The sequence below is a fragment of the Phalacrocorax carbo genome, chromosome 2 (assembly GCF_963921805.1).
Source record: "Phalacrocorax carbo chromosome 2, bPhaCar2.1, whole genome shotgun sequence".
Taxonomy (NCBI): domain Eukaryota; kingdom Metazoa; phylum Chordata; class Aves; order Suliformes; family Phalacrocoracidae; genus Phalacrocorax; species Phalacrocorax carbo.
This window is the reverse complement of record NC_087514.1, coordinates 133,091,724-133,116,261: the sequence shown is the minus strand read 5'-3', so window position 1 is coordinate 133,116,261 and position 24,538 is coordinate 133,091,724. Positions and strand designations below refer to the sequence as shown.

At 43.7% G+C, this 24,538-nt stretch overlaps 1 protein-coding gene across 3 annotated transcripts; it reads right to left on the bottom strand.

Moving 5' to 3' along the window:
• Window positions 1–1,992: 1,992 nt before the first annotated feature.
• On the bottom strand, window positions 1,993–22,047 carry CDCA7L (cell division cycle associated 7 like). Of its 3 annotated transcripts, none has more exons than XM_064444452.1 (9): window positions 21,937–22,047; window positions 11,802–11,939; window positions 10,999–11,358; window positions 9,049–9,123; window positions 7,392–7,577; window positions 5,797–5,931; window positions 4,801–4,950; window positions 3,312–3,448; window positions 1,993–2,957 (listed from the first exon to the last, which is right to left on the bottom strand). In XM_064444452.1, the coding sequence occupies exons 1-9, from the start codon at window positions 22,039–22,041 to the stop codon at window positions 2,927–2,929; spliced, it is 1,317 nt and encodes a 438-aa protein (XP_064300522.1). In that variant the 5' UTR covers window positions 22,042–22,047; the 3' UTR covers window positions 1,993–2,926. The 3 variants fall into 3 exon arrangements, with proteins under 3 accessions (XP_064300522.1, XP_064300521.1, XP_064300520.1); XM_064444451.1 differs by lacking the exon at window positions 21,937–22,047 and adding an exon at window positions 15,301–15,411 and having other exon boundaries at window positions 5,797–5,928; XM_064444450.1 differs by lacking the exon at window positions 21,937–22,047 and adding an exon at window positions 15,301–15,407.
• Window positions 22,048–24,538: the final 2,491 nt, after the last annotated feature.

The window sequence follows — 24,538 nt, the reverse complement described above, 5'->3', positions numbered from 1 at the left end:
TCATGGTACCATTCTGGTTTACTCCTCAGTATTAACGGTTACCAGACTAAGTAGAAAAAATAAATGTCTGCCAGTCCTCTTGGTGTAGCTGTTGCCACAGTCAGGGATGAAAAGTCTTGAGCAGTGTATTGATGTCTCACCTCCTGCCACGATCACAGCACACATGCGTGCATTTATGCTGAAGACCACAGCAAAGCCACATGACAGCCCGATAACAGGGTATCTCAAATTCTGCATAGCCACCAATGGCACTCAGATAATCCTTCCCTAGCCCAGCAGAAAGGTGGCCAGGAGCTCCTCACCGGACACTTCAGCCGGGCTGCCATCATTCCCTGGAGAAGACGAGCAGCGGGGGCCCAGGGGGTGTTTGCAGCCCAGGCACTGGTGGGCTTCTCCCTGCACTTGGAAGCAGAAGGGGATGGCAGCATGAGGGCTGGCAGGCTGCTCCTCTTCTCTCTGTTGCTCATGTCACGGTCACAAAATGGTGCTCGCTTTGTGCCACAGGCATAGAGAAACCCAACTGTATTTTTTTTAACTCCTTTTACTGCCTGTCTCCAAGCTTTCTCGTCCGGGCGCTTGTTCCCGTCAAGGGCTGTGGGGACATAAGGACCACACGCACTAGACTAGCTGTTAGCACCGGCTTGTTCTGAACAGGGACTTGGCTGGAGAGAGGTGGTGTCTTAGCGTGCAGGCAGCAATGCAGCCTTGCGCCTCTGCTAAGCAGAGGGTTGGGCTGTTGTTGTACTGTGCAGAATGTTTCATTTCCAAACAAAACAACTGCATTCATGCAGCTTTTTTGCCTTACTTCAACTAATGGCCAAGGGGGGGGGGGGGGCGGACAGGACATGACCAACCCCAAAACAAACCCCCATCAGTCTCAGGCTTGTGCACAACAGGCCCAACAGGGGCACGTTAACAATTCCAGCATTAAAATTACTGTCTGGGTATTGAATTATTTGCAGTATTATTTTTTTAAAGCTGTAATGCAGAGCACAGCACACAAGAACAACTGGCCTTTGGCTAAGGTGTGCTTGACTGTAGGTGTTATGAAAAAAGACCAAGGATGATTATGGCCACCCACCAACAGGAGGAGCCTATATCTGTGGGCTTTTCATGGAAGTCAAAACTTAAATGGCTTGATCTCAGTAACCTAGTTCCGGGATTCTAACTTTCTTCATCAGGTAGTCAAGTTCCATCAGGAGTTGGACTAAAGTGTTGTGCTCTATGAACAGCACTGAGGAAGTTTAGCAATGGCGGTAGATTGTTGGTGTTGGTCCAACTGTGAGTTTAAATTTCATACCAGCTTGGTATCCTCATCACTGGCTATATGTCATGCATTTAAATAACTATGTTCAAATGCAGCTTTAAGTATTTAGCAACAAGCAATTGTTTAAACCCCAATTATTCTGGTCTTGCACTACAGAGCACCATGTAAACCACGTGCCTACATTTATTGCAGGTGGCAGGTGGGACATCCAGCTGGGGACCGTAGCTGAAGTCCAGCTCAAGGAACAGACTCCAGCCATGCCTGTCATTTTTGTAAGGGCTATTCCAGTGGATCAAAGGGAAACTAAGGATATTTATGAACATTCAGTTTATAAAACCAAAAGCAGCAGAGGGGCAACTTACATTTGGACTTTTAGTCTGAAAACCCAGGAGATGCCAGCTAACTGGGTTCTGGCAGGAGTAGCTTTACTCTTGGCAGTTTAGTACTAAGCTTTCGGTAGCACATGCTGCTTTCTCAGTCTGCCTTGTAGTTTTAGCAAAAGGAGACAAATATTTTTCAGCCAGCTGGAGCAGGAGATCTGCATCACAAAACCACAATCCTTAGTATAACACTTTGCGGTCTATGTTGTTATTTCCTCATCCACCAGTGTTGTGTTTGTGTGTTTCACCACATAATGATTACAGATCTGCAAGAATTCTTTCATTACACCAGCTCGGGGAAAGTAAAGGGGACACATCAGCATCTGGGTGTAGTTTGACTCACAAACTACTCTTGATTATTCTTTATTCTCTCTACATAATATGAAGTGTGTATCTTACAAAAATTTTAGCATAATCACACTGCAATACAAACATGTTGCATTTAAACAAATTTGTTTGAAAGCTTAGTTGAACTTATGAAAAAACATCTAAGTATAAACTGTGTGTAAAAAAACTAATCCTGAACTTTGTGATTTAAACCTGTTAATCAGTTTTGCTGTTGTAAGGTAGTTGGTTCAGGCAGCAGGTGCATCACACAAAAACTGCTGGTGAACAATTCTTTATTGGGATGATGTTTAAATTTTTTTTTTCTTTTTTTTTTTTTTACAAAACTTCCATTCTCCACTTTCATGTTTCAGTGATTAATTGCACTTCGGAATAGAACAAAAATCATCCTCCCACTGGTAGGTTGCATCAGCTTTGGTTGGAATATAGTGGCATTCAGATGAAAGTACCCTTTCCTTCTTTGCAGGGCCAAGTTCCATAAACTGCAGGTGGAGGAGCAGGTTCAGAAAACAAGGCTTAGAAAACTGAATCTTTATGATCAAGTTGGAACACAAGGGGATTTTTTGTTTCCTTAAAGACAGGGTATGCTTTACAGGTAGCTGTTAGATACCTTTTCTGCAAACTTGCACAATTATATAAATATCACTCAAATTGACCAACTTCTCCATCATGTGGTTCTGTAGCTCTATTAAAAATTAAACACTCAAGGTTCAAGTGCCATTTCACTTAACGCATAGGTCTGTGCATGTAGATTTCTCTACCAAAACATTTTCCTGAGAGATCTTTCGCATAAGACCACATTAATCAAAAAGTTTCCAAAACAGAAATGCATATACTATATTCTACAATTCTATCTTATATAGTAATACAACTTTTGAAGTCAGAATTTGTCAATGTATTAACCAGTTGCAGGCTCAGCTTGAGTTCAGTGTTCTCAATTGTCAGCCGCCAGTTGTTTTTGTAAACTAGAAGACATGTGAGAAAACAGTGTTAGTGATTTTTAGGAAACTCAGGTTCCCCATAAACAGATAATTTCCATTGCTGAAGATGACAACTTCCAAAACAGCACTTCACTATGCCTGAAGCAATCAATACTGATTTCAAAACAGGGAAAAGCAATTCATTTTCTTAAGCAAATGAATTGTTTACACAGACACTACAATTCAATTTAATGCAGCCGATTTCAGCCTAGGTGAAATCTCAAGTCTAAGAGGCTTCTTTTGCATAGGTCCAGGAACTGCCCCAGGCCACAAAAGTCAAGTATTATTTAAAGGGCTGCAACAGTTTGAAAAGGAACAACTGCGGGGCATGGCCCTCACCTTTCCAGGTACTCCTTGACATTGTCGTAGCCGTAGAACTTGGCCAAGTGGATGAGCATGCCTGTGGCACAGCGCCCATCCCGCCGGCGGCAGTAGCTGCAGTTGCACACCCCGCGACAAGGAGGACAGATCCAGGCCTGCAAGGGGGTGAATGTGGGAGGGGGTTAAAGGCAAACCATAAGCTGTGTCAGGGAAGGTTTAGGTTGGATATTAGGAAAAATGTCTTCACTGAAAGAGTGGTCAGGCATTGGAACAGGCTGCCCAGAGCCGGTGGAGTCACCATCCCTGGAGGTGTTCAAAAATCGTGTAGATGTGGCACTTCAGGGCATGGTTTAGGAGACATGGTAGTGTTGGGTTAACGGTTGGACTTGATGATCCTAGAGGTCTTTTCCAACCTTAATGATTCTATTCTATGATTCTGTATTCACCTTCCTGTTGCTCAGATCAGAGTATGACTTCCTTACCGCATGATCCTTCAGGGCAAGGTTTTAAAAGCCTGAATCAGCCAGCCAACCAACCTTGTTAACACTTTCCAAATTCTGCAGGATTAAAGAAATTAACTATCACCCTGTTTGCTTGAATACTCTTACTCTGAAGACTCAGGCTCAGATTGTTCAGTATTGATTTAAAATAGACCAAAGGCATCTGTAATGCCTAATGATAAGTCATCCTATGTTAGGCTGACCATAGTGAACTCCCTAGAAAAAGATGAGTACCCACTCTGTCAAGTTTCTTTGGCTCTGCCTGCTGGCATAGCCTGAATTCCTGAGACTGAATTACCCAGCATGTACATGAAGGCAGGCATCTTCCAGCTGCTTAGCAACTGAACATAGACATGCATTACAGTATTGCAGCCATTGCCACACTCGGCCAGCACACTGGCACCATTAGTTCTTCACTGTCTTTCAGAAAAAGCCCTGAAGCCCATCTCTAAAGCAGAGGTGAGGGAGGAGGTCCCAAAACAAGCTGAGCACAGAGAGGTCGCTGAGCTGAGCCGAGAGGTCTTTGCGTAGCCACACGCCTCATTCTCTGGCAGCAGCCTGTGTTCTCTCCTTGCTCAGCGCCTCGGGGGAAAACAGAGAAAAGGGAACCAACCCTCAGACTTCTAGGTATCTGTCTCCTTTTTTCTCATATTTAAAATTTCGAATTTAAAACAAGGAACCTGCTTTACATGCCATGCTATCATTACGTAAGAGTATTAATAAAATGGTTCATTTTTCTGAATGGGGACAGACTGCTTTTCTTAAAAGCTCTTGGACTTTCCCTCCACTACCTGGTATGCAAGTGGATCTTCAAAGCACAAAGCTGGAAGGTCCAGCACCTTCCACTTGAGTTTCAGCAAGATCAGTGTCAATCCTAACAGTACTACAGATCTTCTCACGGCAAAAAGCTTTGAACACCACATTATCATGAGCATCTACTCATCACAGATTACTAACAAAACTGTATTTGTTACACGTTCTTTCCAAGCCCAAGAAATTATACTTACTGGATCAAGCAGTGCCGATTTCACATCTTCCCCGTATCGATTTCGAAGACATGGTCCACAAAACTGCCCCCTTACTCCTCCACAGCCCTGGTTGCGACAGATTGTCTTTGTATCAATTGTCTTTTGTCGACACTGGTGGCAAGTACTACCCTAAAGTTGGAAAGGATGATAAATACGTATATATGAAGGACATCTTAAATGCTTGTTGCTGGACTTCCCTAATATATCTACTGATAGCAAAGCCCAAACTTCAGACCAAAGTCAAATTCAGCAATGAAAAGCTTAGTAAGAACTGTAAGGTCTGTTACTATAATAAATCATATAGATACCTGGAGAGATGCTACGGCTTTTACAGAGGCAGTGCCCAGCCTCAGCTGGACTGAGAGTCTCAAACTACATGAACCTCATTCACAGTTCAGATCCTTTCCTCTATCTATGAAAAAGCTAAAACTATTCAGAAAGTGACCTTCTGACATCTCTGAAAATACAATGAAGCATGAGCTATATAGTAAACTGATCATCTAGATCTTTATGACACTTACTAATAGCCAAATCCAGTGAAGGAAAGGAGGACGAGTTCTATCAAGAGCTCTAGAAACTACCCAACCGCTACAGAAACTTCGTTTCCAGGGGTACAAGGAGCAGCAGGGATCACTATTATTTATTGGTACAACCACCACGTTTACATTAAGTGAGAATGAGATGGCGACTCTTATCAATGGTGAATCATAGCTATAGCAAATTCCACTTAATAGCTCTATGGCAAGAAAGCACTTCTTTGCAGAAGCAAGAAGTCAGTGGGGCATATCAACCAGCATGGGCAAGCCCACGGGAGACCGGCAAAGCTTCCAAATTGCGCCTGTGTAATACAGTAATGCAAAGCTCCACTCTCCAGAACGTCAGGAAAGCATACCTTTCAGCAAACACCAGGTGAACTGTTATGAGACTTCCAATGTCAAGAAAATGGACACACTAAAGGAAATAGCAGCCACTTACTAGAACTTTATCATAGATTTTGTCTTTAACAGTGATTGCAATGTTGTCCAAGTCCTCCTCAGTAATATCTTCTACTGGACGGTGAGATGAATACTTTGATGATCTCCTCCTTTTGCGCACTCCACATTCCCCCTGCTAAACAAACTCATCTCAACACCTTTTGCCTGGTGTCATGAAGACTCTGTCACCACACTTGGTGACAAATTCTTTCATTTATAATGCATATCCAGTCTAGTGGGGTCAGACTACAGGCTCTGGGCCCACTGGAAGAACACAGAATAGAGTTTCTAAATCATCACCGCCTTTCTCTCGCTCTCTCCCCCTTCCCTAATCTTTTCTCTAGTATTTAAGTTCTTCCTCCCCATCCCATCATTGCTACTTCTATTGCCACAAATTCTTAACATGTTTTAATGCTACCTCCTTTTCTTTGCATTCCCTGCACACCTCCACTGTAACTCTTCATACTCCATTTCTTCCCTCTCAAAATAAGGAACTATAACCATCTGCCTTCCCATGCTTTGCTCCTTTGATCTCCTAGCATGCTCTCCAATTATTTTCTCCAATGACAATCTGTAATGTCCTGGCAAAAAACCTTTACAGAAGTTATAGGTTAGCCCTGCCATACCCAGCCCTTTATTATTATCCTGTTTATTACTTGAAAAGAGTCCTCTACTTACTATTAAGCACTCTTTTTTGCCTTCAAAATATCAATCAATCTCTTTGACCGCAATCCATGGATTGTCATCATGCCCCTCAGGACATTTCAAATTTCATGTACAAATCTCAATTGATCCGTACCTACCTACCCCACTCTTAACACCTAATTTGCCCTTCACCCTAGATCAGCTCTGTTCTCTCCAAAATACTCGCTTACCAGCTCAGGGTCTCATTCAGTGCCACTCCACATTCTTTAATAGCCAAGTTCCCTCTATAATGCTTCAACTATGCCCAGCACTCATTCCTATAAGCAGAACTGGGATCTGGCCACTACCATGTACAGAAACAAACTTAAGTGTCTTCCTCATAAAGGCTATACAGTGAATATAACTAAGACAAAAGACCACCATAAGCCAAGGGAGGGAAAAACATACTTTAAAAAATGGGGAAGAATAAAATGGGCAACTTTTGAATGGCTAGCCAGTACATCAGCAGTTTGTTGGTGCAGATTCCCTTTATTCATTCTCAGTTCAGCTATAACTCCTCTTTATCTTCCCTCTGCTATTTCCAGAGAGGGGTTTTTGCTAACTTTTCCTGAGCCTGAAAATAGAGATGATCTGCTTTGTCACCTCCACCAGACCCACAGCCTTGTCACTCAAAGGCCTTCTACACTGTGGACTCTAATAACTCTCAGATAATAAATAAATAAAGGCCATAAGTAAACCGCCTTGTTATGTTTTGGACAACACAGATAAAGCCCAGTTAACGGGTGCAAGATGAGGCAAGAAGGCCTGAAGACGACTTCTGTAGCTAATCCCAGACCAAAGGTTCTCATTGACTTTCTGTAGGATGTGATGTCTGCTCTAACTGTTGGCCAACAATTTAAATCAATGTTTACTAATCCCTCACTATCGGACATATCAAAGGCTGGCAAATACCACACTGAGTCTCTTCTTCAAGAGGTTTTGTTGACTATAGCTACGGAATTGTTCTGCAAGTCTAACGGCCGACATAGTAAACTTTTCCAAGGCAAATTTCTCTGGTGGACGAGCATTTCTGGTTGGGTTCATGCGACGTGCTATCTGGCCTTCAGAAAATGTCCTCCTTGGGATTTTCTTCTGTTTCTGGAAAGAGAAGACGATTACAGTAACTGTCCTTTCAGTTAAGTATGTACTGTTAAACACCAGAAATTATCTCAAAATGTCTGTACCACACTTGTACTATCGTGAATTAATCTGTTCTTCTCCCACTCATTTGTTAAGCTAAACCTTACCAACTTCTAGCATACTTAAGTGTTCTACCTACATGCTACACCTTTTTGATCCTTTTAAGACACCACTTTCACAGTCAAATTCTATTCCAGCTAACATCACAGAACTATACCAAAATTTTTGTATGGCACATTAAGGTAGAAGCTAGTTCTCTCTGTTCTTCAGCGGCTAAAGGTTCAGATTTTCCTACAAACTGAATATATCTTCAAGGAATAATCTGATTTCTAGTTTATTTTCTTTTATATTTTTTTTTAATTGAAAGGGCATTAATAAGTTTCATCTCCTAATTCCAGATTCCTAGATCTGGAAATTACTAGGAGGCACAAGATACCCTTTTCATATTGTCACACCTGCCAATTACTGCATGACTGAATTCATGCAACAGAAGTCCTGCATAGACACCTACGATAAAGGTGTCTACTAAATCTGACAGGATAAACAAGATGTAGGAAGCAAGTCTACTTGCTACTGTACTCTAAGTTACTTCCTTCAAAAGAAGTGAAAAGCACTTCACAAGGAGACAGGCTGGAAGTCGAAAACCAAGCAGAAGGGAACTAGAATACTCCCAATGCCCTCCCCCTCCTTAAGTAAAGATACTAAATAAAAGTGGCAGGGTTATGTATGTATTCAAAGAATTTTTAAGTTTCAAAAGCATTTAACTAGAGCTAGCAAGGTTTCAGCCTTTCAAAGACTGCATAATTTGGCTTCACCTTTTCACGTGACAACCACCACACCAGCATTTCTACATGGGCTTCCCAAAGACACGACCCTTCAGTTTTTCCTCAAATCTCTTCAGTTTATAATACACGTGGAAAAAAAGTGACTCTACAGAGAGCCTAGGGGTGTTGACAGTTCTCTGCTTCTAGCCAAGAAAAGTCAGTTGAAGTAACTACTGTGTCATTCCAGGTTCATGCTGAAGTGCCTGAATTTCATCAGCATTGCTCTGCTGGGAAGTGTAGATTTTAAAAGAAAAGCCTGCAAGAGGGAAGTTAACAGAATCTAAACCCAAAGGAAAGCAACTACTCTTCATCATTCCCACGTACACAGACATTTGTCTAGTATCCCAACAGCATTTCTGGGGCAAAAATGATACAGAAGCATCTCACCTTGGTCTCCGTATTTCTTCATAAATTATCTTACAAAATTCCATTTCCTCACATAACCTCTGGTACTTAAATACTGACCAATAGCAAATATGTACAAATAAAGCAACCAAAACCAAAGAAAACCAGAACAAACTTGGTGAAAGTGTTTCATCAAGAAACACATTAATGCTACATCTAGCAAAAATTACTGTCACCTCTAGCCAGTACCGGAGACTTACCGAAGGCGTCGAGGAGGGCGTTTTTACTGGGAACAGGTCGGGTATGGAATTCAGTTCTGCCAGCAGCTGGTCAAGCTGAAATCAACAGTGAATCCGCATTGAAAACTCACTGCAAATAAGCAACACCTATCATCCACTCTTCACTCCAAATTATATCTAAATACATAACGTTTCAGTGCATTAAACCTTTCTGGAGGCACTTTAAGTGGGGCTTATTACTCATTTACCCCTGAATGAGCAAAACTCTGCAGGCAGTACTAACTTCACAGCTCCCATTAATTCTTACTGGGAATTAGAATTAGCTAGAATTACAGCCAATCTTATTGAAACAGCACTGAAGCAGCGCATTACAACATGGTTACGATCTCTGTGACCGATAACAAGAAATTCAGAGTTCATATGACTGGAGAGAGAAAATGAACACAGGGTGTCCTCGGCCAGAAGACTGTAAGATGTTCCCTGTGGGCTATTTTACTGAACAACTGCTGATACACCTGTGCTTTTTGCTAGGGAACTCATAGAATTGCCTTAAGCAGTGACATTGCAGCAGGCAAACTGCCTGTCGTTTTTCAGTAGTCCTTAGCAGCAATGACTAGGAACATCCCTTTTTCAATCACGACAGCTAGTGCTGGTTTCACAAACGCTGCAAGCCACAGCCAGTAATGCTGCATACCCATTGCTTTGTGCAGATACACACAGCGACGTGGGTACATGCTCATTCGCAAAGTCGTAAAAAAACTGAGCCCCGCTGGCGGTTCCCCTAACGATGGCATAAGCAGCATCAGAAGCACCTCAGGAGGACAACCTGCTGCACCACGTAGGAGACGTCCCAGAAGTACATTTCAACAGAAGCAGTGGCTGACAGGTCTAAAAAAAAAAACACCGACCTGTTCGGGAAGGCCAGGATGAGACTATCTCTGAAAAGCCAGCAATAGCGGGGATGAGCCAGGCTGCCAGCTGCCTCTGAGACCGCCACACCAATCACGAGATTAAAAGCTGGATACAGCATTTTTCAGTAAAAACTTCGGTGTGGCATTTATTAGGAGCTATTTAATGTCATTACACTGCTGCAACTGGGATGCCAATGAATTTCACAACAGTTGAACTACAAGAAAGAGTGGAAGGTGAGATGGGTGGAAGAGCAGCAAGATCAATACAACAAAAGCGAGGATACAAGAGAGATTAGAAGCACGGGTACAAAACTAAAGCAAATTTTTACATGGGAGCTGCAGGCCCACACACCCAAGAGGTGTACTTGAGCCCCAAGACTGCTTGGAAGCTGCAACTTTTCCTGGAATACAGTAAAACTGAAGGAGCCACTGAGGACCCAACATCAAATTGGATTTGCATGGCAGCATGATAATTAAAGAGGGCTGGCGGCATTCTGGACAACAGAGGAAAAAGCACTAGGAAACGATCAGTGTCTCTCTTTTCCGCACCTACACGCACACATACCCACGCTTTCAGTAGCTATATAGCCAAGCGTAACTGTAAACATCACATTCCACACAACAGAAAAATTACATTTATCATCCTTAGCAGTTTTTAGCTGGCTTTCCAATCAGTAACTACAGCAGATCTGTCAGACACAAATGAAAAGTAGAAACTCTTGTGCCAATGACACCACGAACCACCTGAAGGGACCAGCTGGTTTTCTGACATGTTCTGAATGCAAGACTGCAACTTGGGCGTGGTTCAACAAAATGCTTGGTTCAACTCTAGTTTTAAACTTGAGCAGACTAGTTCTACTTAAGGCTATTTTATGGGTAAATGTCTGAGCGTCGATGGTCCCCTAGGGTTTTACCAGGCAGAAAAATTCAAACACACACCACCATTAGATTTGCCAAAAGTCCAAGCACAGCACCAGTGGGGACCCCAAAATTCAAGTGTGCTGAAGCTAAGTACTCAGATGTAAACGTCAGAGAACAAAGCACTGCTCGTAAGTCTTACCATGGCTTTATTTTCTTTAATATTTATGGCTCTCTTAAGCAGAGCACTGGAACCTTCCTCCTGTGTTTCTTTAATGTCTTCTTCAGACTCTGAAGCAGAGCCCTCTAGTTTGTCCCACCGCTTACAGCTTATTTCGTTTGAAAGAGGTGTGAGGGATTCACTGTCCTTTAGAGGTAAGTTAGAAAAATCCTGTTCAGGCACTTTTTTCTCAGACGACTTCCTGGTGGGAAACTGCAAGGCAACACGAAGGCCAAAGCTTCTTCTCTTGGGGGAAAGTTTCTTCTTCGCCTCTTCCTCCTCTTCTTCCTCACTACCCAACAAATTATCACGTTCCTCATCACTCAAGTCCGACTCCATCGCCTAGAGGCAGGAAGAATCCCATGTTACATTATTGGCTGTGACACAAGAAAGGTCATTTTTAAATCACTAATTCTAGGCAGCAGTCTCACCACCCGAAAGCACTGTCATAAATTCACCTAAATCAACAAATTTTTAAAAGTTCACTTCTCCCTGTGCAGAGATGAACAAAAAATCTACATATTAATATTGTCTGGGGTACAGACATGGCTGTGTTCAGAGCAACAACCTTGCCCAGCACAGTCAGTCTACAAGCTGGGGAAGAAGTTTTCATTTCTAATATGTGACTTTACATTAAATAAAGCTTTTTTTCTCTTTTAAGATAACACGTATTTTTCTTCAACATCAATATAGAACATCACAGTGTATCAGAAATACTCCTACTAGAACACGAGGTTTACACAGAGGAGACAGTAAAAAAGACGACAACATGCGTAGGGGACTACCTTCACCAGAACTCCTTTCATGTTCACATCCACCTCGCTTGAAGTGAAGCCTTCAAACGCTTCCATTTCAGAGTCAGTGTCTTCAGTGAAAATCCTCTGCAGCTCTCCAGTGAGGGATCCGGACTGAAATCGAACCCCCTGTAAAAATACCGGCCAGTAGCTGTGAGAGACAGTTAGATAGAGAGCCTAAACAACAGTCACAGAGTCACTCAGTCACAATAAACAGGTCTGAGGTTCAAGCAGGTACCAACTAGATGGCATATACCGTGAAAGCAATTTGCAGGCAAAGCCTGTCAAAAGTAAAAAAACCAAAGACATTCAGAGTTTCAGCACTGAGTTATTTTCACTTAGCAGGATTTTTTTTTTTCCTCATTTTAAACACAGGGCTTTAACTGAGCTGCTTCATTTGAGGGAAGAAACTTTCTTCACCTCTTCCTCCTCTTCTTCACTATTACCCAATAAAAATAAACGATCAGTTTTCTTACGTGTAAATTATCACATTGTTTTGTATGTTTTCTTCTGGATATAGCAAAACAGCCTTGAATGGAAGAAAATACAAACCACAACCACAGTAAGAAAGACACCTCCTTTTTTTCCACTTAGGAGTAGAAATAACACCCTCCTCTGCGCTTACTGCAGCAGTATTCAAGGCCCCTGGAGATGGAGTATGCTCCTTTTCACGCTGTTACACCATCACTGAAGTGACAGATACCAACAGAAACCGACAGAGCTTTGAACAGCCGACTAACATCCCTCCACCTTCCAACAGCTCAACTCTCTGTTTCAACGCTACAGTTTAACATTCAAATGTGTTCTAGGGTACACAGATCCCAAATTTCTGCCTACAGACTAGGAAGTAAAAAGTCAGACCATGAAAAATAAACGTATGATCCCATTAAAACACTCTTCACAATATGCACATTACATACCAATTAAACACAATGCATTTACTAGATCGGACATATATTTGCATACTTCTAATCAGAATTAGTAGAAGACCGTCTGTCAACCTGTCCCCATTAGTCTCCTGAAAGACTCGTTCATGATGGGAATGTAACCCATGTTCACAACACACCTGCTTCTTGAAAGCCAGCAACACTCACTTAAGTTTGTTTCCCCAATTTTCCTCTGCTGTTTCTTCCTCCCACGCGAGATACAAAAATGACCTTTCATATGATGCACTTGCTAAGTATCTTTATTCTTCCTTTCAATTCCCTCCCTTCCTTGACTTTAATTACAGACTTCTTTACATTAAGATAGTATCTGGTGGAAAAATAGATACAATAGATGAGTGGAAAAACTTACAGGGGAATGGGAGGAGGGAGCTACTGCATATGCTGTTTCTTTACACTTAAACATCTCCTACAAATTATTATGGGTAATTGGAATGAGTTTTCTCTAAGCCAAATTACTTGATTCTTTTGTTGATAGGTGCAGTGCAGCTGCTTGAGAAAGGAACAAACACAATAGGGAAGTTACTTTGAAGTTAAATTGCATTTCTTGGAGGAAAACTGAAGTTTTTATGCATTCTGTGTTTTCATGAAATTCCACAATGAAGGGGGGTGTGTGTGTGCAATAAGCTGTTAGCTGAAGTGACTAAAAATAACACGCCTAGAGCTGTGCTGTTACACCTATGAAGAACGGTCTACACAAGGTAAAATACATATCAGGGATACCTATAGGAGAAAAGGAGAAACAGCTGAAGCTCAGCAGAAGCACAGAGATCATGTTAGCAGGACTGCAGAAAACCCTGAGGAAAAGCAAACATGCAGAGGTCAACACTTATCAATGCATTTGCACATCAGCATCCAAGAGAACATCTGATGCACTGACCTCCCATTCACCACCCCAGCAGGGCAGCTGCCTTGCCTCCTCTCCCAACAACTGCAGCTTTTTTCTGATCATTTTGCTCTTCACACCAAACTTTCTAGTTTCCTGCACAACAAGTACCTATGGTCTTTCTCAGCGACAGTAGTATTTGGCATAGAACTCAGGATTAAAAAAAAAAAAAAGGTGTATTTTTACTGTACCATTTAGTAGTAAAGGAGTTAAACTCAATACTGAAGGAGATTCAAAATAATTCTCAGCCCAAGGGAAACACAGGAATGGTGAGGAAGGCTGTACTGCCAGCTGTAAATTTGGAACAAGTCTCACTGGGATTCCCAGTAACACACGTTAAATTAACAGGACCTAGCTCTTCCACAGCATTTCTCATCAGAGGATTTTAAAACACTTTGCAGCAAAGATAGTTATCATAATCTCCATCTCACAAGTTGGGACACCAAGGCAGAGAGAAATAAAGGTGCCTGCAGTCCTCAAGCAGGCAGCAGAAGCTCAGGCTCCCACACAAGGCTCTCTCTCCACCACCACCGCCTCTTCTCATTGATCCTTCCTCCTGCTCCACACAAAGCCACAGATACAAGAGCAAGCTACCTCCTGATTTTCTGAGGTTACCTGTACCACCATCTAGCAACAAGATGACAAAGTGATTTACAACCAAGTTTATTTCATTACTTTTAGGCTGCTGTCTTTCTCCATAGCACAGATGTGAGGCTCTACTGCCAAACAGCTTCTGCACTTTGTGCAAGCTTCTCTGAGGCCATTTGCCTGTGAAGGCCTATGAAGGCTCAGAAACAGAACATAACTCGTTCTGTCTGTTCCCTTCACTAACACTAGTCATAATTCTTGTCTTCAGCAACTCTTAACCAGCTACTGACCTGATAGAGGAAAAGAGGAAAGACATTTTCGATCTTTTAATTAATGGAATGGAGGGACCCTTTTGAGAGCACAGCTGACAAGCCTACCTTTTAGCACATCAGCCCAAATCTATTCAGTATATAATTAAAAGCTTCTAAAAGACTAAAAACTAAGTTTTCCAGCAGCCAAGGCAGCATACCCATTCTCTTCCTTTTTTGTGAATTCAGCTGGTACCTCCAGCTACCAAGTCAGGGAATGAAACACATCAAATTATTATGCTGATCCAAGCTACTTCATCATTAAGAGCGCAGAGAACCAGCAAATCTCACAATCAGAGCAGAAGCTGATGGTTTCTGTGGGTCACCACCACTAAAAAAGCAATTTTAGTGCAGAAAAAGCACTAATATAAATTAGTGCAGAAACAGCACTGATATAAATTTCTGGAAGAAATACCTTGAAGCCTGCATACTCACAAAACCCATCTATCACCATGCATTTCCACTGTCTTACGCATCCAGAGCACACCAGCCCAGGATGGTAATTCTCTCTCTGCTGCTTGCTTCACTTACCTACTTCGCTTAACTCACCTTCTAATGAAATCTATTTTCCTTACACTATGAAAGAGTTTTAAAAAGCAATCATCAGAACCTAAAAAGGATAGCAAGTTTGTATACATTTATTTTAATATGAGGACTGCAGATTATGGGCTTTGCTGCTAGTTATGGCTCATATAGCCTTGACACAATCTCAGAGTGCTGCTGCATCGAAAGCGCATAACTGGTCCACAGCAATCTGTTCCTACCTTTTTTCCTGACTCCAGAGATTCAAAACCAGCATAGCAGCCCTCTGACAACCTCTGTATGGAAACATCATCTTGGAACCCCAGAAAATCTTCATTGTCACTAGGGGCATTAAAAATGTCAGCTACTTCCTTGGGTATCTGTTTCTGATTCAAAATGAGACATAAGATACGAGTCAGACACGCCAACTTAATAGGAAAACTCAAATTGGCAACATCACAACTTATTTTTATACTCCTATGCAAGTACAAATTTGTATCACAAAATATGCTATGCATGCAAAACTGTACCGTGTTTAGCTAAACTCCACGAAATTCTGCACAGGCGGTTTTAATTCCTAAACACAGACTCCAGATTTGGGCCTAGGGAGGGGATGCAGTATGCAGGGTGTTCAACCCCACACAACAGTGCTTCTCAGATGTAAAAATACATGTGTGCCTCTTCTTTGCAAGAATGTGCTCAGAGCACCCTTTACCTGTAGTGAAACCCTCCACCACCCCTCCTCTTACAGGGCAATGATGGCTCAGAGGTAAGAAACACACAGACCTTCAAATAAAATGCAATGCTAAACAAATACAAAGCACCTTACCATTAGATCAGACAACAGTACTGTAACATATTTTATCAGACACAGACCTAACTCCAAAAATAAAACCAATACAACTCATTCTCTTTTGTCAGTACTGCAACAGAGCTTTTTCAGGGACGCTTGGTAAGAAAACAAAAACCCATTTTATCTGAGAACATTTCTTGTTTGCTAGAAGCCCACGATGGAGCCTTCCAGGAGGAAGCACTCCCAAGGGTAGGCAGCAGCACTTTCTGAGGTAACCAAGGTCACAACTTCAGAGTTCAAGAAGCTCAGTCCCAGCACAGGAGACTTGTACCACCAGAGGTAACCATTCCCCCTGGTCACATACTTCGCCAAGCACTTCAGATAAGCCTCTCCATTTAACAGGCCAGTAAGAAAGCCTTCAGACAGCTCCACCCTTGGCTGCTTTAAGATTTGGTGTGTTTAGGGATGGGATGAACAGATTCAGCCTTCAAAACCAAGGCAGAAGGCATTTTGCCAAGTTTCAGAACACGATTTTACACATCCCAGTATAATTTGCAAAAACATTCTGCCATTCACAGAAATGCTCGGGGATAAAAGCCTCTGCATCGCTCCCCAGCACCCAGACATTTATCTTCTACGTCCCCAGGACCACATGTACACATCATACACACTACTCTTACTCTAAGCAAGCCTCTCTGCTGTTTGCTGCATGCTAAAGCCACACATGGGTTTCCTGCTCCTCTCATCAACTCTCACGAATGTGAGATCAACAGCTGCCTGGTGAGAGGGGCCAGTTCCTCGTCCAAAGGTCTCCAGCCTTGAATGTTCAAGAGAACATCCCCGAGATGAACTCCAGAACCGAGCGCAGCCTGTCTTTGTCCGCCATCATAGACATCCAAGGTTGCTCATACAGGGCCCCATATATTGATTTATTTTTTTAAATTTATTTGTGCCAAGGCAAATGGCCCCAAGTAGGCTCATTCTCCAAAAACGGTTTTACTTACAAAATTCCACTTCCATTAGAAGAGCAAGCAGCACCTTGACCAAAGCTTTGCTCTCTGAAATAAGCTACAGTAACGGGCACACATGGGCTTAATGTTATTCTTGCTCTGCTTTTATAAAGCTGATGAGACTGATGCAAAACTGATTTACTGTTGCTTGGGCGAGAGCAGAATTCACCTCTGAACTTGCAGGCACGTAACAGCACAACCCAATGCACTGCTGCAGAAGTCGGGCTGTCTGCATTTGAACCCCTTTGGATATTCCCTCTCACCCACCTCTTAAAACAAACCACCAGAATCCAGCTCCATTGCTGTGACGGAATTCACTCAGTACAGAGCAGCACTAAAAATGAAGCATTATGCATTTTAATAGAAAAACATACAAGGAGCTGTGAGGCTCATTGCTATGAATAAATTGCTTCCAGGGGCTGCTGCATTAGTTCTTGTGCTATTGTACAGCTGAGTTAGCCACTGCTGTGATTACTGTATGCCTAACTAATTTCTTGTTCTTCATCTATTACTTCTGCATCTGCACCAGAGGAGCTGTTATGGGGGTGTAATTACTGATTTTGAACAAAGGAAAAACAAAAGGCAAAAAAACCAACCCTTTCCCAGTAGAAGATGGTTTTTGATCTTTATGCACTCCCAAATACTTAGGTACTGATTTAAGTAACTTACTGCAGAACTTTAAAGATTTTTAGTCTGTGACTTTCTCCCCATAGCCTGACTGAAGAATCCCATTCAGACATTGGTAAGCCCCCATTTGACCGAAAGGGCTTAGGTTAGTAACAGAGAACACCTGACACGTACAAGGTAGGCATACTGCCTACCTCGGCTGCGATGGGTTGGTTTGCTATTATTTATTGTGTAGTCCTGGAAGCCACAGACATTTCCATTTTTAACTTTCAATTAAAATACATTCAGAAACTGATTTACAATCGGCATCGGAGCCTAGCATTTTAAGTCTGCCAATGAAGTAGCGTATACCAAGAAAGAAAATACATATTTGCCTAAACACAAATGTCAAAATATTAATCTATTCTGAACACTTGAAAGATGCAGGCACTTCAAGAGAGGATCTTTTTGCCACTAACCCTCTAAAAAAGGCAGGAAGGCAGAGAGGTGATGAACATTTCAAGCTTGCTCAGGGGAAATATTTCAACATGAAAAAACCACAGGTTCAGACACAATGGTCTGCTGAAATGCTGGAGAGATGTGAGAAAAACTGTCTTTTAACCAATTACAAAAAGCTAAGTACTGAAAAATCTAGTAGAAGCTGGAAATAATTCACAGCTGCTGAAAGAGTCAAAGCCTCATTTCTAGTAGGAAATTTTATACCTATTCCGCTCAGTTATTTTTGCACATAAAATACACTTACTTGTTTGAAACACCCACAAGGCACTTTTCAGAAGCAGCAGAAAACATTCCCTGCTACTAACAGCATACAATCCAACAACTTCCAGAACAGCCAACCTTAAGTATGTTTTTTTCACCAAAGGACCAAAGTTCAAGACAGTCGCATCTCCCAGTTTCCCCTTCTCTAAATTTGACGGAACGCCACCAGTACACCCAGGTGCACACCTGAATTTGTCAGGCTGCACGGGGGAGAGGTGCCGCTCCTGCAGAACCGGGAGCACGCAGCTCACGTGTGCCCGTGAGGGCTGGCAGACCTGCCGCCAAGGGACAAAATGGAAAACAAGGCCGGGAGGGATGTCAGACCTATTTTGGCAGCACTCCCACACCCACCACACAAGCGACGGGGAAAAGTGAAGACACCTGAGGTCCCCACCAGTCAAAACACGATTTTTCTAAGCGCCATCTCCATGAATTCCACCTGCCACGTTAGGCAAGGAGAAAAACCAAAGCCTGAGGTGAGATATTTTACCTTCCACGTAAACAGGAAGAATTCTCACGTCTCAAGTGAAAAAGCAACTTTCCTGATATCAAAAGAGATGCAACCTGCCCTTCTGCCAGGCAGCGCCCTGGCAGGCTGCAAGGAGAGAATGCTTGCATGCACACACACACTCAGCTTCGGTGGGAAGCATCAGTTATCTCTATGCCACCATATTTCATTTTTTTAGAGGTATTTGTACCTATCACTTCCATTGCCAATGGTCACATTAACCCCTTCTTCGTGATGTATCAGGAGAACATACTGTGTGAGAAAGCAGGGCTAGACGTTATTCTCTATTTTTCTTTCTATCATGGGTGGTGGAGAATCAGTTGGGCTGTTTTCCCCTCATTCAAGTTTGCACAATGTATGGACATTCCTATTTGAAGCAGAGGACAGATAATTTTGGTAATGTTCAAACTTGCTGCTTATTCATTTCAGTCAAACTAAAACAATCCCAGTTTAATCTCAAATACATACTCACAAAAACCAAACTTGTGCAAGGTCACACCTTCAACTTGCGCTGGAAAACCTCTTGACTTATCCCAGGCTTAGGCAGCAAACCCAAGGCAAGCCACCCAAGGGTTACAGGCACTGGATTTGGCTTGTAGCCCCGAAACAAAACCAAACAGGGAAGCGCTCCAAGGCTGACAATTATGGGCAGCGCTACAAGAATAGAGGGCCCCAGCCAGCTGAGAGATGCCAAACCAAAAACCCAAAACTATGTACAAGTCACAATCCTCGTCTTTCCACTGAATCATAAAGGCAAATGGCATTGTATGAAAGCTTAATTTTAAGCATCAAACAAACACATGAAAGATGTGGAAGGCAGAGAGAGGCAGAGACATGTATTATGGTGCAGAAAAATCACACAACTAGACACACGGTCAACAGGACTGTCAACACCATTCAATCAGCCTCAGACTCAAGGGCAACAATGAAATCTAGGAAGGCAAGGAAGACCCCGGATGATCTTGGCAATTTCCCAACAGCATCTGAGCACAAAAACCTGAAACCTTCTGGGCGGTGAAGTATATTCCTGGCACAAGTGGCACCAAGGCGAAAGGCAAACAAGTGTTCAGTGAAAAGAAGGAACAAGTGATAAAATGAGCAGCCATCACGCAGTTTTACGACCTTCGCAGGGATACGGAAGCTGAAGATGGATTATGCCCGAGCCTGTAAATCCGTCACAGCAACAACTCCTGGGACTTTCAGGGTGGTTCCCCCAACTCCACAGAAAATTATGGTCATTTTCATCCCAGTCAACCTACTGCTAAACCCAAGTAGTCCATGAAATTTTAGTAAATTCAGCTATTTTCAGAACAGCGGAGTATGGTTTCTATATTGCTTTATTTAAATTGATAAATACACTAAAACCCATCAAGCTACTTTATCCTAAAGTGAAGAATTCCCAGCTATCATAATCACATGGTGAGTCACTTAAAATGTTACCTTCCACAGGCAACATCTACTTGGAAACTATCCCCTAATTTTCAAAAACAGTGATAATAATGTGAATACCAGCATGGCAGCATATGAACAGTCCAAATGCTCTGTCAACTGCTACCATCTCTTCTTTTGTAATATCTAATCTCTTGCTGATCCAAACAGTAGTAACAGCTATTTCTAAATCAATTCTGCATAATTCAAGAGCATCCCTTTCATCTGTGGCAGTGCCAAATTACTCTCTGAGCCCTAGTGTTCCAAGCAAAACACTTCTGTACAACGCCACAGGAATGCAACGTGTCCTCCCTTTGTGTCTGGACTGCTAGCGTCCAGGCCTTTTGGGTGCAAAAGCTTTGTCAGCCAGCACCCCTTTAACAAGCTCCGTGTACTGAAACTGCTGTGCAAGGACCTGTTAAATTAGACCCTGGGATGGGAAATGGAGCTGCAGTACCAATTTTGTACTGCTGACTTCCTTGGCAATTGCCTTCAACGGGGGCACATACGTACTCACTCACAAGCTAATTTACCAGTCAGCAGATGACCCGTGATTTCAGAGACAGAGAAACCTTCACCACCAGGTCCTTCTGGCTCAGCCCGGACTGAACCCACTGCTCACCAGCGCGTCACACAGAGGAGCAAGAGCCAGCAGAAGGCCTTGCTCAGCTGAAAACAAGCTCCCACGAGAAACAGGAGAGCTGAGAACAGACCGCATCCTTCTTCCCTTTGCTGAGCCTTAAAAGAATCATGACGTACACCTTTTTAGCTGTGCAGTAGAAAGGTGACTAGCGGACAGTCAGAGCCTCTGCTTGTAGCGCCAGAGGTGAGAAGTAAGTGCCGTTTGCGTCCATTGTGCCCTGTCCATCAGGTTTCTCCCAAACTGTTTCACAGTGCCCTTACCTACACTCTGCCGATGGAGAGCCTGAGGCCATACAGAGGTGGAAGGTTTACAAAACCCCTGAGGTCAGAGGTCATAACAAACGCTTCAGCATTTCTACAACCTTCCTGTTCCACAGAAACCCATGGAACTCCCTACCCTTCCATCACCAAGAGCTGACAGGGATGCTGACTCTCTCCTCCCTCCCTCCCACCACCTGGGAGACTCACCAATACCACCTTTCAACACCTGAACCACACAAGCAGCCTGATGCATCCAAGCGCGCCGGGTCGGATGCGCTGATCAGAGGCGTTTGTCCCTAAAAGCCTTATAAATACATGTATTCAGGCGACTCAAATATGTGTTTGTGGCATTGCACCATTTCAACAACAACAAAAAGAGAACGGAATTAAAAAAAAATATGTTAGCTATTTCAAAAGTGGCATCCCCAGGCTTACAGAGGCTAATTAATCAACAAAGCTCCTCCCCGAGGAGCTACGCGCAGCCCATCGGCCTTTATTAGGGACGCTGCAGGAGCCAGCGCGGGGCCGAACGCCTCAGGGGCGCCCCAAAGGCTGTTTCCACCCCCTTCCCCGGCGCTTTGCAACCCCGGAGCCGCCTCGCCACGTGGAGCGGGGCCGCGGGCCGCCGGGGCCGGGTGTAACCGAGTGGGGATCCACGGCGCGGGCGGTCGGAAGAGCCGCCCGTCGCTGTCGGGCAGCTCCTCCGACCCCCCGCGCCGCCGCCGCGGTCCCGCGGGATACGGACAAAGGCCGCCGCTGCTCCGGGAGAGCGGAAAGCAGGCGGGCCGGCGCCCTCCCCCCGCGGCCCTGCCTCGCCCGCCCGCTCCGCGCAGCCGGCGGGCCGCCTCACCTTGCCGCGCCTCGCCGCCGCTCCCGCCGCCGCCGCCGGGCCCGCCGCTCCCGCCGCCGCCGCCCCCCGGCGCCGCCGCCGCCGCCGCCGCCCTCGCCGCGCCATGGCGCGAGGAGCCACCCGCGCTGCCGCGGGAGGAGGAGGAGGAAGGAGGGAGGAGCGGGGGGCGGTGGCGGGGTGGAGCCGCCCGGCGGCGGCGGGAAAGGCGGGATGGGGACGGGGACGGGGCAGCCCGTGTGGCGCGGCTGGGGGCGGGTAACGGCCCGCCGGCACCCCGCGCCCTCGGCCCTTCCCCGGGCGCCCCTCGCGGGGCAGCGGCTGTTAGACTGCAAAAAGCGTCAGGGGAGAACGCCCCCATCCTCCAAATAATGCAAAATATTTACTTCTGCGTTACAGGTGTGAAGTGTAAGCCTTTTGAAGACTCCCAAAAAAAGAAAGAGATGGGAGTTGGTGTGGCTTTAAATGCTTTGTGTGAGCTGCCCCCAGGTTTAAGTGCCCTTAACGCTGCAAAGTGAAATCTGAAGGTGAAAACGATGGGAAGCAGAGCTGTTTTCCTTCAACTGCAAGTCAAGGGTTCAAATTTCAAAATATTGTGAATGATGGAAAGTAAATCGAATCAGAAAAAGCAAACTGGGGAAATGAGAATATATCAGTTTTGAAAGCGTTTTTCCTCCAAGAAATTTCTTATGTTATTATACTCTTCAGCTAGCAGGAAGAAAAAGGAACACAAAGACATGAAAACTTTTTTTACTTTCCTTGGAATAACTGTATTCCTCAATTAAGAAGTTTGATTTTTTATTAAAAACTTAGAACATTGTATGTGTCCCTTTATTAATCGAGGGGGGTGGTAAGAGATGAGGCACCTTATCTTATGATCACTCAGTAATTCAGTGAGAAGAGCAGCCCCTTGAGCAGAGGCGTGTTCCCACAGATGGCTGATCCAGTGGGGTGGCTCTGGGGGCCTGTTCCACACCCAGGTTTCTGTCTAGCAGGATGTGGGTGAGCTTCCACGAGCCCTCTAGTCTGGATAATCGGACCAGGACAGCAAGAAATTTGCTCGCCCACGTAATCTGGCTGAAATAAACCCATGGTAACTGTCTTTATAGTTTCTGCATTGATAAAAGCAAATCGGATGAACCAACTGCATTCCGCTGTAGGTTGCTTTCAAACTCGGTTGTGAATCGCCACGCTAAAAATAAATACAGATTGTTTTGACTATCTTAATACCTTCTGGATGCCATCGAATTAAATGTTATACTTATGTTTTAATTTAGGGGAAAGCTCCAAAATGCATTGTGCAATCTGCCAACTACAATGAGTTCCCAGGCCTGCCCGGGTATTTTAAATACCGTGCTGTAAATATAGACTTAAAATAAAAGTCAGGGAAAAGTGATGTTTTTGTAGGAAAGTGAAGGAGAGATGAGAAATGGTCTTCTGCCCCCCTTTTGAACAGACACCCTAAAATGTGGAAGAAGAGCCTCTCCGTGTAGGATTGTATCTGATCCTCCGTGTAACACATGGTGAGCTACCCCTTTAAGTAGTTCCAAGCCTTTATATTCCAGCCACATGGAGAGTATTTGTTAGAAGGGAATGGGAGGAAAGTAGTTACATGCAAACAAAGAACCGTTTAGCCAAAGCAAGCCATTTAAATACTGGTTTGCATTGCAATATCCTATAGAGGCACCTGTGGTTGTCACTCAGGCTGCAGGAATAAGAAGCTTTGGGGATAAGGTGGGGAGGATGGAATTCAGTAGAAGACAAAATGCAGGAATTATGTATAATATCAGCAAAATTGAAATGCAGACTTCTTAAAATAGGAAAGAAAGATCTCTTGTGTGATATGTTCCTGAAAGATATGTGTTTTATGTATTCCGCTGCTGACCCTGGGTTTGGTTCTTTCACTTGCCCCCAGCAGTCTACGTTATGAAGCACTTTGTTAAAAGCTGTCAAGATGTGATCTTGGATTGTGAGCAACAGATTTGAAATGACTGTCTTGACTGTCCTGTGCTAAACTAGAGTGAATAAAATTGCATTCCGTTACAATAGAGATGTGCAGCCATTATGCTGTTACAAATACATTGTGAACTGCCCAGTAATATCTTGCGCTATTTTATGCAATTTGTTGCTTTGTTTCTCTTTTTTCTGTTAAGTTTCCACTTCACTTTGCACTTCCACAATCCTTCTCCTTCCCAGCATTTTCAAGCCCTTCGTGTCAGCTATTGCTCTTTATGTTGCTCTATTAGAAGTGGGCTTTTTAAAATTTCCTTAGTTTAATTTGTCTGCAACTTTACCTCACATACTTCCCAGTGTGGATTTTCCATTGCTGAATTCCTGCCCATTTTCTTTACCTTTTTTCACATTACTTCAAAGTTTGTTTTCTAACCCCCAATAGCTTTTGTGTTATTGCCTTGTCAGTAGGCTCTCATCAGCTGCTCAGATGAGGTTCAGGTGGATTCCAGGTACTCTTCAACTTGAACCATATATATTAAGCCTGAATTATTTTGCAGCATCTGGGTCCAGAATAGTTTCTGACCTTGCTGATCAACCCATGAGAGCGCTGCTGATAATGTCTTGGTCCAGGTCTTTGGACACCTAAACTATA

Excerpts from the sequence above, each read along its gene's own strand:
- CDCA7L (XM_064444452.1), bottom strand. The coding sequence starts at position 22,041 with ATGGCGCGGCGAGGGCGGCGGCGGCGGCGGCGGCGCCGGGGGGCGGCG. Across the intron at positions 9,124-10,998 it reads TTAAAGAAAATAAAGCCATG|CTTGACCAGCTGCTGGCAGA; the intron begins GTAAGACTTACG and ends TGTTGATTTCAG. Across the intron at positions 3,449-4,800 it reads AATCGGCACTGCTTGATCCA|GCCTGGATCTGTCCTCCTTG; the intron begins GTAAGTATAATT and ends ACCCCCTTGCAG.